Raw genomic sequence first — 15,730 nt, 5'->3', positions numbered from 1 at the left:
GCAGCAATTGATGAAACAAGTCATAATTTGAAGCATATTGACAAAATTATTAAGCAATATCGGTAAAAAAAAGAGTTACCCAGAATTTACAATCGATGGCAGATTGGAAGGTGCTTCAATTAGGTTAGGAGAGTGAAAATATTCGATTTAATTGTTGAAACAATAACATTTTTTTCATTTTCTTATAATATCAAAACACTGAAATGTCGTAAAAGATAATTTCTAATCAACGTTTCGATTCCCTCGCTCTTTTGCATAGATCAAAATACGTGTAACGAGCACTGTGGCGGTTATAGGTTATCTTTACATCAGCTTTAAGCAATGAAATAAGGATTTACAACCAGGTTCGTCATGTCATTTTACATGAAATTTTCATCATTTTTCTTCTTGGCAATGATTAAAATCATGTTATATCGTATCATGTATATTGGAGGAATGGTTATCATCTGTTTATGTTTTTTCTTCTATATTACGCAATTGCTTTGCAAGGTAAACCTTCAGTAATTCATTTATAAAATATTCCGACTTGCAATAAATTATATTCCGTAACATTAATACAAAGGTTTACAAAATACGTAATGAAAAGAAATAAGGAGGGATGTTGGTTTAAAATTTGTTTTCGGTAAACCATTAAGCAAAGATGCATTTACAAGGTCTTGCATCTTGTAACAGTTTTTTTCTCGAAACAGAGTGTGCCCTTTTGAAAAATAGGTGGCGTTAAAAGGATACATATCTTAACCCGATACATATTGATAATGAGTTTTTGTACATTTGATTTGAAAGAACTCACATGTATTTCACTGTGAACAAGATTTCTAATTGTAAATCACAGAATATCACTTAAACAAAATTAAGTTTCAATTATGACAAAAGACATAAACACGTCAAGCCCATATCGTATCATTAGTAAAAGCTTTTTGCAGCTAATTGAAACAACAAAAAGTGGATGGTATCAATTTAAATAGTTATGACTTCAGGAGCATATAATTTAACTTCTTAAAGATATCAAATTTTCGACAAAAATTTATTAAGGTAGTTACCGTCAGATTTTGAAAATGTGTAAGGACAAAAGAAGCATTATCATTCAAGTAACCTGATGCTGGATGCTTCGACAATTTGTAGATCGATCACCATTAGCAGTTTGAGGGGATTTAGAACATTTTTCTACGTCAATATTGGATAAGAAAATAGATATGTATATATAAACATTTCAGTCAAAACGATTTCTGGTTAGGACACGACAAACGCAACTCCCATCCCCTAACCCTATCCCTGCAGTTAAACAATTTATATTTCAGTTATGGGGGAGCGGCCTCATGTCCAACGTTGAGGCCGTGAAGTTGTGGTCCCACGCAATCCAATTATCTATCCACCTCTGATTACATATATCATGCAAAACGTATCAAATTTATTTCTGTACTAGAAATCATAGAAATTCAAGCATAAGTGAATCAAAGCCTATGATCATATAACGGTCCATCTCACCTTATCGAACTAATGACTAGACTGGTATAAGACGGTTAAATAGATATGGCTTTTCGATGCAGCAACTCAAAGTCATGCAACCCAGTAGATCAACCGAATAAGATACTATGCCCTATGTATCGCATAATTGTTGTCCTGCTACACTGCACTTTACTGCAATATCCTATATTGTATTGTGCTGTATTTTATGCATGTATTGCATCGTATTACATGTTGTCTTGTATTTTAATTTATTATTTAATAATATTGTAATTTTATGCATCACATTATATCATTTCATATAGTATTGTATTGCATTGCATTGTGTTTCGGGTTGATCAAAGTATATTGTATTTCATCATAGTGTATCACATTGTATTGTAGTGTTTTAATGTACTGTTTTATGATGTATCCCATTGCATAGTAATATGTTTTGGTGAATGGCAATGCCTTGATGTGTCCGGGTGGTAACCTTTTTTATAGAGTGTAGCTTTTAAGTACACAATTTAAGTGTTGATCAACAAGAAACTGTGACATAAGATTATACAATCCACGTGAGCTTGTACCACCAAACACTCATCACTAGTTCTGACTAGACCCTACAAGATGGCCAATTGTTTTACAACTAAATAACATTAAATTCAGAAAGCTATATATTCTACAGAATGTATATACACCAGAATACTCTTATGGTGGATCAACGACCTTTGTTCTTAATCTAAAATATCATATTATTGGTAACGATATTCAAGATCATCAATACAATATGAAACTTGAGTTAACATACCTAGTCCATAGCGTTTAATGTCATTATCATTGACACAAGATGAAGAAAAAACTTCTGTACTGCTGAATTCTTTTTTGCAATATGTCAATTCAGAAACGAACTCTAATAAACAAAAGTATTAACCTGACAGTTGTATGATATGTTGCATTATGTGTGCACTTTTTCTTTGTTTTGTTTTTCCCATTGCACTGCTTTCTCCTGCAAAGAATTCCACCACCACGCCAGTAATATAAAAAATAATGCATTAATGACATACGCTTACTAAGATTATTCATACTTTAGTTATAGTGTATTATTATGCCAGAACAGATGATGGATACTTTCCATTCCATTTTTTATTTTTTTATAAAATGCGTAAGGTTTTTAATAATTGTATTAGATTCACTTATGTTCATTGAAACCGACAATTTAAGCGCAAGGTCAAAAGAAATGCAAATAATAACATAAAACATATACTAGAACTAAGCATCATCAACCAGCTCGTGTATAGCAACAACGGTGATCAACGCATGATGTAAAAACATCAGAAAAATGAGCAGCGATAGACTTTACAGGCAAAAGATACGTTTGTTGAAAATGTGTACAATGCATATTAACATCATTTTGCATAGACTGTGATACTACACGACAAAAATAATGAGAAATGTATTACGGATAATAAACTCAATTTGAATAGAAAACAAAATTTCAGTAACACTTCTTTAGTCATGATAGTTATCAAAATTTCGATGCTGTCAGTTTTACGACATGTTATATAGCGAAATGTTGAAATGTAGCAGTTCTGTCATTATTATAGATCGTGTTTGTTATTGTAATTTTAACCTTGAATTGTAATTTTAGACTATCCTCAGCTTCATAATGGACTTAATAAAAAGAACTAAGCAACTTATCCAGTTTCGGAGGTCAATCTATGATAAGACAAACTGGTCAAGGTTATCAAAGACACATCACAAATGCTTCGGTTGCGTTATGTTAATTGGTAAGTAAATATTCAGCAGCCAATTAAATGGAACCTTGACCATTTGTGACCAAGATATATGTTGGATAATTTCATATTATTTGATCGGTTCATAGTAATTACTGTATACAAATTGACAAATCAATAAAATTGTTGGTAAAAAATTAACCAGTATTTGAAATGGCTGCAGGTTTTTCGTGCTTTGATTATATTGACGTAGAGAATCTATGCCATCTACTTGTTCTAAAAATAATGTTCAAAGTCGTAATAACAGCACTAAATAATTAATTATCCCACTATCCAATCAACGTAACGACCTCTTAAGTTCCCTCTTTTTTGCGTAGACAAAAATAGGTGTTGGTTCAACGAGCACTGTGACGGTGGTGGAAAATACCATAGTTTATCTTAACATCAGTTTATAACAGTATACAAACAACTGTTGTGGTCATGTAGTTTAACATACTTAAAAATCAGTGAGATTTTCATTATTTCACTGTTCATGGCAAAATAAAATGTAACATAGCATCATGTATATTGAGAAAAGGGTTATTATATGGTTATGTTTCTTTTTTCTACATTATCATATCGCTAAGATATGAAACCTTCAAGAATTAACGAATTATATATTTTGACTTGCTTTAAATTGTGTCTATATTTTCTTTAAATTTAATATTTCATTTACAAAAGTTTACATTAATCGTGAAAAGAATAGATGGGGAGAGTGTGTCTGTTTAAAACCTTGCCTCAGTAAAGCATTAAACAAAGATGCATCTTTATGACCTTGCATCTTGTTAACATTTTTCTTTTCTTTACATAATGTGCCCTTTTGTAACGTATGTCGAGTTAAAAGGATACATAACTTAACCCTAAGATACATAATGGTAATGAGTTTTTTGTGCATTTAATTTGAATCTCGTATTGAAAATTACTGAATATCATTAAAACGAGATTAAGTTGCAATTATGACAGAATACATTAAAACGTCATGCCCATGTCGTATCATAAGTATATCACAGCATTTATTAAAAGCTAATAGCAATACGAAATGGTGGATGGATGTATATCCTTTTACAAATTAATGCATTCAGTAGTATATCAACTTCTTACAGATATCCATTTTTCGGGACAAGACTTTGGAAGGAAGTATCTTATTTTACTAGTATCATTAATACAGTTGATAAGGCATATAGTGATTGGAACAACTTAAACGAGCACATCAGTCAAAATCCTACAGTGATTAGGGGATAAAAGGAGCATTACCATTCGAGTAAGCGATGGTGTATGCTTCGACAATATGTAGCTTGATCACCACTAGCGGATTAAGTGGATTAAGTAAAAAGAAATCTGTCCATATCGAAGAAAAAGATTAAAATTATGCATAACACCGTAATGCATCATTTCTAACATCAAAAGGATGACACCACAACATATGTCGGTAATTGGGGATTGGACACATGTCTAAAGTTACACCCCGAGGTTATAGCCTCATTAAAGCCAAAATCTGGATCCGCCTCTGATTATGTTTTAATCTTATATTTCTACATGGTATAATATTAAGATCCAATTTGTTGAGACCGTCGCGTCTTGTAATATATCATACATAAAATTCATCAGTTTTATTCCAACACGAGAAATCATAAAAATACAAATATCTTATATGTACGTGCGAATAGCTCAATGGACAGTCTCTTAGCAAAAATGCAGAAACATCTGGCTTGTGCCTTAAAGTAATATTTATATGAGGATGTATGATCAACTACCGGGCCATAAAATCTTTACGAATGAATACCAAGACTTGCAAGCGACAATAAAATAGACATTCGCTTTTCAATAGCTTTCTACATCTTACACTGGCAACAGGTAGATTCTGCTTGATAAGAGCATTGGTCTTTGAAACAGGAATCAGATATGCGTGTCGTTCGATTATCTTTTAATACTCTGTCACTACAAAGATCATGCAGAATTATCAAATATCTTAATATAATTTCAATAGACATTATTATGGCGCGACGATCTCAACAAAGTGGATATTAATATAATACCATGTACGAATTTAAGATTCAAACATGGTTAAGTTTTTACGCACTATGGTGCACATATTTATGAAGGCGTCTTTCAAAACCATTCAGCCGAATAGAATAAACAAAATGTATTTAAATATGTATTGATTATATCATCTTAATAGGATATAATTGAGGATTAATAAGGGAGTGAACAATTTAATAGCGAACAGCTGGTATTTCGGCCGAATTAATTCAGATACAGATGCTGTCCTGTGCTTAAAACCTTCTGACCTTTGAGTATTTGTGATAGATACTTGTTTCTTCCGAGTAATGTATGGTTAGGCTTATAATTTCTGTTTCGATTACTTTTAGAACAAATATTTAACTGTGTGTTTTGGGATGTGTGGGTGGGGTCTTCATTAGTTACTTAAATAGCTAAACATTATTTCAATTATATTATGGGGAGGTATAAAATGCATGGGGCTTTTCTTTGTCCTTCCCCGTATGCTTCGTGCATATATTCGCTCAATTCTATTTTCTTTGCATAACTACTATTCGACATAATTAAGCGCATTACTGACTTGATAACAACGCTCAGTTCAGATTGTTGCATTGCATGCAAATTGAATGTAAAATTATTGTTTTGGGTTTAGTTAAGTTGAGAAGAGATGGGTTAAGAATTTTCCTACCTGAGTAACATTCCATTAGTTCCTCTTCTCTTCTAGCCAGCGTATTCCTTGTCTTCTTGTATTTGGTTTGCAAATCTTCATGGGCCTCTCTGAGGGCGTTCAGTTCTGTCTGAGTTTTATTTAACACAATTTTTAGTGTTTCCAACTCTTCTTTTATTGTCGCTTCCGAGCGAACTACATCGTATAATCTATTCTCTACGTTTATAAGCTTTGTTTCTGACGTGTTTAATCGTTCAGTGGCATACTTTAGTCGTTCTGTTTTGTCTTTTAGTTTGTTTTTCAGGATATTTGTTTCGCGGTCTAATACAGTTGCTTTGGTTTCAAATTCGACTAGTTTGGTAGAGGAATCTAGTGCTTGCCTCTGTGCAGCAGTCAACAGATCAGTAGTCTCGTTTAATTTGTTTCCAACCTCCACTAAATCTGCAGTCTTTTGGCTAAGCGAAGTTCTCATTCTATTAAACTGACTTTGGAGTCTAAAAATGAGAAGGTTGTCTCCTGATTCCACTTCCTTGACGCCATTGTTTTCCACATGTCTAGTTCTTTCCAGAGGTATGGTATCATAGCCCGTACGGTGGTCTTGGTATCCAATGGGTACTGTAGGAATAGAGTTTCTAAGAACTTTCTGAATGGAACTCTCTAATTCTTTTATTCTATTCTCATGGTCTGACTTCACGGTATTAAAGTCTTGCTGCATCTGGCTCATTTTCTCATCATTAACATAATTGAGTGACTCTGGTATCTTTTCGAATCTGATGAATGTTTCTTTATCCGGTGGTAGCAATGTCGATTGGCAGGAGCCCGAAGGGGCCAAATTTATATTGTATGTACATTTACCGTCCTGTATCTCACATTGCGATATTGGATCTGATAGTGCCAATTGAATCAAACTTCCCACGACCACAAACACCACTGTTGTTATTAAAACAATTTCGCGTATATCTCCCATTGCAGAATAAATAATTTAAATCTTGTATAGTTTAGCTTCACGTAGGTAGAACATAATACTTCTTCATTTTTACTAAATTTCACTCGGCATACTTACAGGTTAGCCTAATAGTGGTATTCCATACATCAATTTTTCACTCTGTATGTAATCGCCAAGATCACACTGATATCATTATATATTTCACTTTGGCTACGAGATCATTAGTAATGTGTCACTTATGTCCCAAATAAATAGCTTGCCTTGAAAGCATGACATTTAATCTATGTAGTTTTGATGTCAATGTGTTTTTAAATGTTTAACTCGTGTGTATTTATATCATATCCTCTACAAAAGAACCTATCAAAGATTAAAAACTTTGCATTTCTAGTCCTAATAGATAGAAAAATATTAATGTACAAATTTAATATTTCTACGACATGTTTTAAATCCAATAGCTTTAGCACAAATAATTCTCGCTCTTCTCACTTTATAAACTATTCTACAATTGATTCATAAGAATAGGTGCAATATTTCTTATCTGTAAGTCTCTCGAATCAACCATGAACATATAATGTTCCATTACCACTGTTCACGTCATAAACATTTTTTAGGTATATAGAACCTTATTAATGAAATGTAAATGTTAAGCAATGTATGAATTTATCAGACACAACTAAGTTACAATTTTCACAATGTTACGGTATGGTCCCCTCGCTGTGTTTGAACATTGCTCCAGTGTATTTTAAACCACTATTGCTGCATTGTAAATCTCGTAAGATGCACTGAAGACGCCATAAGCCAGGTATCGTACTGTATCTAAATGATAATTTATATCTATAACTCGCTGTAACTGCAAATTGGTACGCTATTTTAAATCATCTAAAATTACATTCCATGAGTGGATATTAAAGTAGACGTTTATGAAATTAAGGTAATAATGAAATTATCTAGTCGAGTGAATTATTCATACAGTGCCTTAAATATCGGTTTTAAAAGCATTATCGTGTCATGTTATAAGAGTAATACGTTCAAGTAAATGAAATATAAATGATATTACATTAATGAATGGTTTGAAATTGAAATAAAAGTGTTTTATTAAAATGTTATTTTGTTAATTACCCCACTTAACAGTATCATCGTGCACGTTTCAACATTGGCCGGGAGGCTTGTCCTTTCAGTTTTCATTGCATTTACAGAGTGTTTACCAAAGGGGAAAACAATATGTCGCGTGATTTAATAATTGAGAATCAAGAATCGTCTGCTTTATACCCTTCTTTTTTTGTCCATATTTTTATTTGGCCAATTGGTTTAATAGACCACCTATTTTTGGAGTTTTGATGTTTTTGGTTTCTAACGTTGACTGCATCGTACCTTTGAAAATTATTTGCATTAGGTGCTCTAAATTGTTTCCCTACGTCTGCAGATAGAGTTGGGATCTCTAATCATAGAAGTACTTGGGGTTTACCTTTTCGTTTTTTATTATTATTTGTTTTATTGATAAGTTTCCTCAAGTTAATGCATACTTTGATAAGATTTACCTTTTGCGTTTTATCTTTATTAAGGATTGTTGGGATATGAGTGAGGTTTGTGCACATAAACTGGTTGAAAGCCCCAGTAAATTTACATTTTACTGACCGTTCCAAGGCGGTACCTAACAATTCTTGATAAACATACCAATTATTTATATATATATATATATAGTATTTATGCACTGTGCTATTTGTAGAGTTTTGTGCTGTTCTATGTTTCTTGTTTGTGATTTTGTGTTCTATGTCTTTGGCGTTTGCCCATTGCCACTAAACCGGGTTAATGTTTAAACTTTTTGCTACTGAGCATGTTTCTGTAGCTTTTTGCATAAATATTGATACAAGACTTGTCAAGACACAACGATTTGATTTACATTCTTCATAGATCATCCGGATTTACATTTTCATTTTATTTTCTAAAGAAAGACCCAGGTATGTGTGTTTGCCGTTCAGAATACTCTTATTCGTATAGTTTTTTTATGATGTTCTATTCCTATAGTTATTTGGTATAAGTGCCATTAAACTAGAAAGCTGTTTTGTTACTGGGCAGAATGTGCATGTTTTATCTTTTTAGTTTTCCTTGGCCGCCTACAAAAATATGTAGAACCAAATATAAACTGGTTGAATTACGGGATGCAAATGGTTTTATAACAATATACGTAACCAAGCGTCAAATTCAATATCACCTACCGTGTTTCTTAAAGAATTAATATAATCACTGAAATCATCCAATTGAAGCCGCACCATAAAAACCAGACGAAAACTATTTAAGTTATGTAGATAAATAAAATGGATATCTAAATTTAGTTGCTAAATTCGGTATTTACACACATTGAAATTACCCATTAAACAAACAAAGAACAAGCAGACACCAAGTGATACAAGCATTCCACGAACGTACAAAACATTCTAACAATTTTATGCACCTCTGATTAGCTCTTAAAAGAGAAAAGACAACTACTAAAACCACAATAAATGAAGCCCAACTGTTACAGACACTCATAATGATTCTCCAAACACAATAAATTGCTTCGGCGGTTCTGATGACGGAAATTCTAAAGGTTTTGATAGTGTAATTAGCAAAACAATTATGTGGAGTTTTTCCAGCTTGAGATAGATACGTCAACGAGATGCCAAGCAGAGATTGGGATATGAACTTGCCTCTTCGATCATAGAGGTGGTTTTGCTGAATTTATGTAGTATGAAGAGAGAAGGAATAAAATTAAACAGCGGTTACCGTATTTATGATACAAACTATGTGCTTGTGTTTATCTCAACTAGCACTGGCATGTGCTTGGGACAAGGGGCTAAAATCAACAGATGAAAGGAATAAAAAAAACAGTGGCTACCTAATTCCTGGTACAAACTATGTGCTTGTGTTTCTCTAAACTAGCACTAGCCTGTTCTTGGGACTAGGGGCTAAAATCAACAGATGGAAGGAAGGAAATTCATCCAACCTCGGATGTATTGGGACAGTTTACATACTCAAAAAGTGGTACGTTTAAGTCCGCTGCAAGTAGATCGCGTAGTAATTTTATTTAGCAGTTAAACTTTGTGACTTAACTCTTGGGATTCTTAATTATGTTTGCAATAATAAAATTCAATGGCAATCAATTTAAACTTAGATCAATAAATACAACTCTAAAACACTACATTTAATTAATGATATAATTCAAAATTTTACGAACTACTTCAAATGATGTACCGGCATACATCCGAGGTTGTTTTTGAAAAAAATGGCCGAGGAGTTCCGAATGTTAAGATCTACTCATAAAATCAGTTGTAGTTATTTCCCTTTGTGTAACGATTGGTTATTCCAAGAAGATGGTGTTTTATTAATGACCTGTAAATCTCCGAAAATAAGCATAAAAGAAAAAGAAAATTCATTGTTTTCAGTATAAGGTCGTATTTTATTTCACTCCAGAGCATAGCAAAATGATATTTTATATAACACTTGTGAATAAAAAAAGATCTAAACGACTTAATTAAATACGACATTATATTTATTTGAAGATAAATTGAATCGAACTCAACCCGCATGTGGTGAAGTAGGTATGTCTATTATAATGGCACCGAAACAAGATAGTCATCAGCTTAAGCTTTAAAAATTAGAAAAAAAAGTATTATGCAAACATAATTGATAGATGGCAACATAAGTAATATAAGTAATTCTGAACAGACAAATATAACATTGCAATTAAATGATAAGAAACTCATTACGTTAGACATGTTAATATGAGAGGACTGAAAGTACAGCGAAATATAGTCCACAAAGCAGGCCTTCTCCGAATAGTTTCGTTCTAATTACGTTTATTCCAAATATATAACCCAGAGTTAATTGCCCTAGAGATGCTAATTAAATGAAACAAATGTATACTTTACCTGTTCTAGACAAAAATTGACATGATTGTATACACATACAACTGTGCTGATGATACCATATGATTGATCATGGGAGCGCAATTAGCCTGAAAATCCAAAGAATTAAATGGTACTAGCTGATGCCGCCAATAGAGACGTCAAACGTACGAGTACAGTCTACTTCTACTATAGTGAAAGAAAATTACGGCACAAGTGTGCAGAGCTTGGCTTCAAGAACGAAGATATCTTTGTTTAATCATTGTGCGACTTTTATATTTGTGTATACGTAAATATAAAAAATGTTTTCAGTTGCATAAAACCTCTGTCTGACTCTTTTCTAAAATGCAAGTCGGTTTTATATATAATTTCAAAAACCAAACTGTTTTAAAAGATCAGGCCCCTAAAGCACAAAAATACTCAAATCTCAATCTCAATCTCAACTCATTTTACCATATAAAATCATAGTATCATCTTGCCTGTTTTTACACTTTTTAAAAAATAGTTTCCTCATAGAATGTATTGACAAAAGGATTTTGACATCAAAGAAAACTAATTCTTATGCCAAAAAATATACGTGAGTTATTGATAAAAGGCAATGAATTGTACTCAAGTACATTTTTGGCTGTAGAATGTTTTCCCTTTGGAATCTAGACAAAAGGTTTTAATCAATATAGTCAATAATAGGATGCGGTTTTAAAAATTGTAAAAACATATATTTTCAAAAACTTTTGATGCTATGTTGTAAAACGAGTTGAGACTGAGACTAAGATTTGACTTAAAGTGATACTCTTATTTAAAATCAATACATACGCTTGTATAACAAACATAAATTTTGAGTGATAAACCTTGAACTACTCACTAAATAATGCAATTATGGAAAATATTAATTGCTGAAAACAAGATTGTAACCGTGTATTTAACAGCAGAAAGCGCAAAAATATAAAATGATTGGTGAATGCTAAAAGATTTACTGTGATCTGCTTTAGTCTCCTAAGGTAGAAATACCATGTTTTATGCACATTTCTTTCAAATTAAATTCGGTATCCTTCATAAGAACCATTGTTTTCGACATGTATTCATCCTTTAAGGACTATTAAAACAACTATATTAATTGTGGTAAATCGTGTTTGGGAGTAAGAGTGCATCTTTAAGTATTTTAGTGATAATGGGACCAGAACTGCAAAATTAACAGCAGAAAATTGTATGAATCTAAAACTATGATAAGTTGCCCACGTGTTTGCTTAATTTGCACATCTAAAAAATGCTTTGCAAGTACATGTATTCGATAGATACTAAGTGACCAAGCATAAGTGTTTTTGCGTTCAAAAAAAATAATAAAAAAATAACCAGCTTATTCAATTGGCTACAGTGAAGCAAAGAAATGGTCGTAAAACCAAAATATTAAAGCTAAAAATAGAATCAAAAATAACAAATAAAAACAAGAAAATTAAATGAACAAAGTTTTGATCGGCAGCAGGATTCGAGACATCTAGTTAACCGCTCAACTACTGTGACCAGTGTGGGTTGAATAAGTAAGAGTAGTTGTGTAACAATATACACATAATTAATAATTAAATCGAAATTGGTCAACAGTGCAACACAAGTTTTCAACTTTCAAACGTTAATTATTATGTTTTGTAGGTTAAATAAACAACTTATACTCCTTTTGTCAACACGTTTCGCTATCATGCAGAAGGTTAATAAGACGCGTTCAAGGGACATAATGCAGTAAGTAATTTTGTTTTGTATTTGTGAATATAAAGGGGATATTATATTTTTGAAGAAATGAGTTTTTGAAAAAAAGTTATGATTATATTTTTTCTCGTAAATGTTCAAAACTAGCCATTCCACCATAAAAACCATGTTTTAAGACTAAGCAAGTCGATGCCGTTAAAGCAATCTTGGTAGGAAAATAATCCGAAGGTATTTTTTCTAGAACTATGCAATTACCTCAACATGTTTTTGGTCAAGGTGTCTGCCTTTCAACCAAGAAAAACATTGGTTCGAAACCCACCAGGGGCTCCTAAAAACGCGAAAATAAACCAGGCGTCAGGCCCAGATGGTATTTCTGCTTTAACCTTTCAAATGAATAAGCACTTGCTTAAGTAAGAAGTTGAGTGGACTGGATTGTTGACTGGGGAGAAAGCCATCATATTATTTATATTTTAGAAATGTGCTTAACAGCTCGCATCTAGCTACGAAGTATAGGCCAGTATACTTCACCTTTATTACTTGTAAAATGCTTGAGCATATCATGCGTCATAACATTATAAAACATTTGTTTGACAGATAAATCAACTGTGACAAGCAGCATTGATTCCGCAAGTTCCAGCGCTGTGAAACATAACTAGTGACAAAATACAGTGAATTGCAAGTAAGGTACGATCGGAAACAGTAAATGTGATACTGCTTGACTTTGCGAACGCTTTCGATAAATAGCCACATCGTCGCCTAACCACCACTTCGGTATAAGGGGAACAACCTGCGATGTATCAAATCCAATCTGAGTTACCATCATAGTTGTTTTAGACGACACACATTCAATGAATGTAGTTTTTATAGCTGGTGTCCCTCAAAGAACTGTTCTTATGTCACTCCTCTTGTCGGCCTATATGAACGACGTCCTGCTGAAACTTTACCAAAGGTTAAACTTTTGCTGACGACTGACTCTTGTATAGGCATATCCGAGCACCAGAATATTCTAGTAAACTTCAAGAGGACTGCGATGCACTCTGTGGTTAGGAGAAATGTACTAAGCATCTGTAGAAAGAGCAGGTACACATGGGATGTACTTCACTGCAACATTTTCGAGAATATAAGTAGCGCCACGTATCTGGGTGTGTCATTATCCGATGATCTTTCCTGTAGTGAATTTTTGTATGTAATTGCATACAAGGCCGCCAAGTGTCTTGCGAAGAAACATTTACTATACATCCAGAGAAGCGAGGCAGACAAAGTTCTCAACATTTGTTGGACTAGATATTGAAAAGTTATGTGCAGCCTGAGTCCCTTATTTATGGAATGATTTCGGTAATCTAGAGCAGGCCCGCGGCTTCTATCAGACCGACGACGGTAGCCTATGTATTCATATGTATATGTATCTTTTAAATCCGAACATCGTTTAACTGTTCATATAGACAGGTATTTGAAACGCACTGTTTAAGGTCAACATTACCGACCAGACAGGAATCCTATCAGAATTAAGGAAGAGGAAGTATGATATTATGGTTTGATACGGCCAGGTAGGGATTGATGTAATCGCATGTGTTTGTGTTTTACTGCTTTCAATAACCTCTGCCACCTTACAAGTATTTATGTATTACAATCAATCCTAAAACTCTTTCTTTTTATTATTTGCTATAAGTAATCTCAGCCTCATAAAAAGTACTAATGTCTTAAAATGAATCCTACAAAAAACTTACTTTTGTATTTTTATTTAGCAAGTTTAATTCTACACTTAATACTGAGCACTGTCTTCTTACATATACATGCATACAGATTTATGTTATAACAAAATACATTACTTCGTGTTTTCACTTGGTTGTATATATTGTCGCATCATAATTATTTTAAATGACTCGTTAAATTCTAAATAAAATATAGATAATTGTCTTCTGAAATATACATGTATACTAATCAATGTTATCATAAAATTACATGACATATTGTTTTTCATTTGATTGTATATATTGTCGCATAATAATTGTTTAAAGTGACTCTAAGGTGGAAATAACGAGTTAACACATTGGCGAAGGCACACAGCGTTTATTCCCCTTTCATAGTAAAGACAGGTAACTGCGTAGGAATTTTACTACTAATAGTTTTATGTAACCTTAGAGTTGTTTTGTTATTTATTTCAATGATAGTCATCCAAATTACAACATCTCATCGTATCTCTCTTCCCTTTATTGCATTACGACCGTTGCAAAGAATATGTTATCAGGGTTTCATCGTTAATAAACATTCGTAAGATGGGCGTGTCCCTGAATGTAAACACGGAAGTAAATATGCAGAGTGTAATATGCGCATGCGTCAAAGGAAACAAGATGGAGATTTTCCGCTACAGTTAATAAGTGAAAGTCCTTGAAAAAGAAAGATGAAACAGACAAACCCTTGAACGGACACCAATGTATTTAATCTGTATTGATTGAAAAGTTTTTGACCCATGTAAAAAATATCATGTGATTGCCGTGTGCATTGAATTCGTCGTAAAGCCAGCACTCGATTTGGCATCAAAATGTCATTTTTGTCAAGTTTTAAAAAGCTGCTTGGAATAGGTGGAGATGTGTCGAAGAAGAAAGGGATTGGTGACAGAGACATTATTACAGACAAAGACCCTAACCTCGTTTGGGACATTGTTGGAGAACTGGGTGATGGGGCCTTTGGCAAAGTATACAAGGTTGGTAAAATTTCCACCATGACCAGGAAAACAAGTTCATTTTAAATGACTCATAGGTTATTGATAAACAAATATCTTAACTTTCGTAATTTTTGCACACATGAATTTGTGTTTTTACTTTTTGTCATTCTGCGATACTGAATGCATACCAGCTGTCATTTATCTTAATATAAAGCAGCTGGATTTTGCTGCACAACGACAATTTAAGCATTGCTATCATTGACAACATGGGCAAGTTATTAACAAGAATGAAAACATGTACATGAAATGACACAGACATACCTTGTAACAATCTTTAGAATAAACAGAGTCTGCATAAAATGCCACATTTAAACAACATTTAAATAAAGAAGAGAATCATAGCTCTGTTTGAAAGTTAATTAAGAAACATTTTAATAATTCAGTTTGAAAACTGGTATTTAAAACATGTCTAAGATGTCATTCTCATTTCTTAATTCATGTTAAGTTCCAGAAACCAGAAGTTGAGTTCAAAACGAAATTAATGTAGTCTCAGGTCATCTTGTTTCTTCTCCCGATCATTTTGTAGCAAACAATAGTGTTGCACCAACAGTCTTCTGTTGTCGATATTTATGCGGTTTTAGAGTAATGGAAATATGC

At 32.9% G+C, this 15,730-nt stretch overlaps 2 protein-coding genes across 3 annotated transcripts in view; one reads left to right on the top strand and one right to left on the bottom strand.

The window, feature by feature from the left end:
* LOC128212190 (uncharacterized) overlaps positions 1 to 7,627 on the bottom strand; it is a 72,708-nt gene extending 65,081 nt beyond the window's left edge. The window contains exon 1 of the mRNA XM_052917515.1: positions 5,902 to 7,627. Coding sequence (XP_052773475.1) covers positions 5,902 to 6,847 — 946 coding nt within the window. The 5' untranslated portion in view covers positions 6,848 to 7,627. The remainder of the gene's footprint in view (positions 1 to 5,901) is intronic.
* A 7,107-nt stretch (positions 7,628 to 14,734) lies between these two features.
* Positions 14,735 to 15,730, top strand: part of LOC128211505 (serine/threonine-protein kinase 10-like) — a 62,916-nt gene continuing 61,920 nt past the window's right edge. For both annotated transcript variants that reach the window (XM_052916371.1, XM_052916370.1), the window contains exon 1: positions 14,735 to 15,112. In XM_052916371.1, the coding sequence (XP_052772331.1) occupies positions 14,951 to 15,112 (162 nt within the window). In that variant the 5' untranslated portion in view covers positions 14,735 to 14,950. The remainder of the gene's footprint in view (positions 15,113 to 15,730) is intronic.

This window comes from Mya arenaria, chromosome 12 (assembly GCF_026914265.1).
Source record: "Mya arenaria isolate MELC-2E11 chromosome 12, ASM2691426v1".
Taxonomy (NCBI): Eukaryota; Metazoa; Mollusca; class Bivalvia; order Myida; family Myidae; genus Mya; species Mya arenaria.
This window is presented reverse-complemented; position numbering and strand designations above follow the sequence as displayed.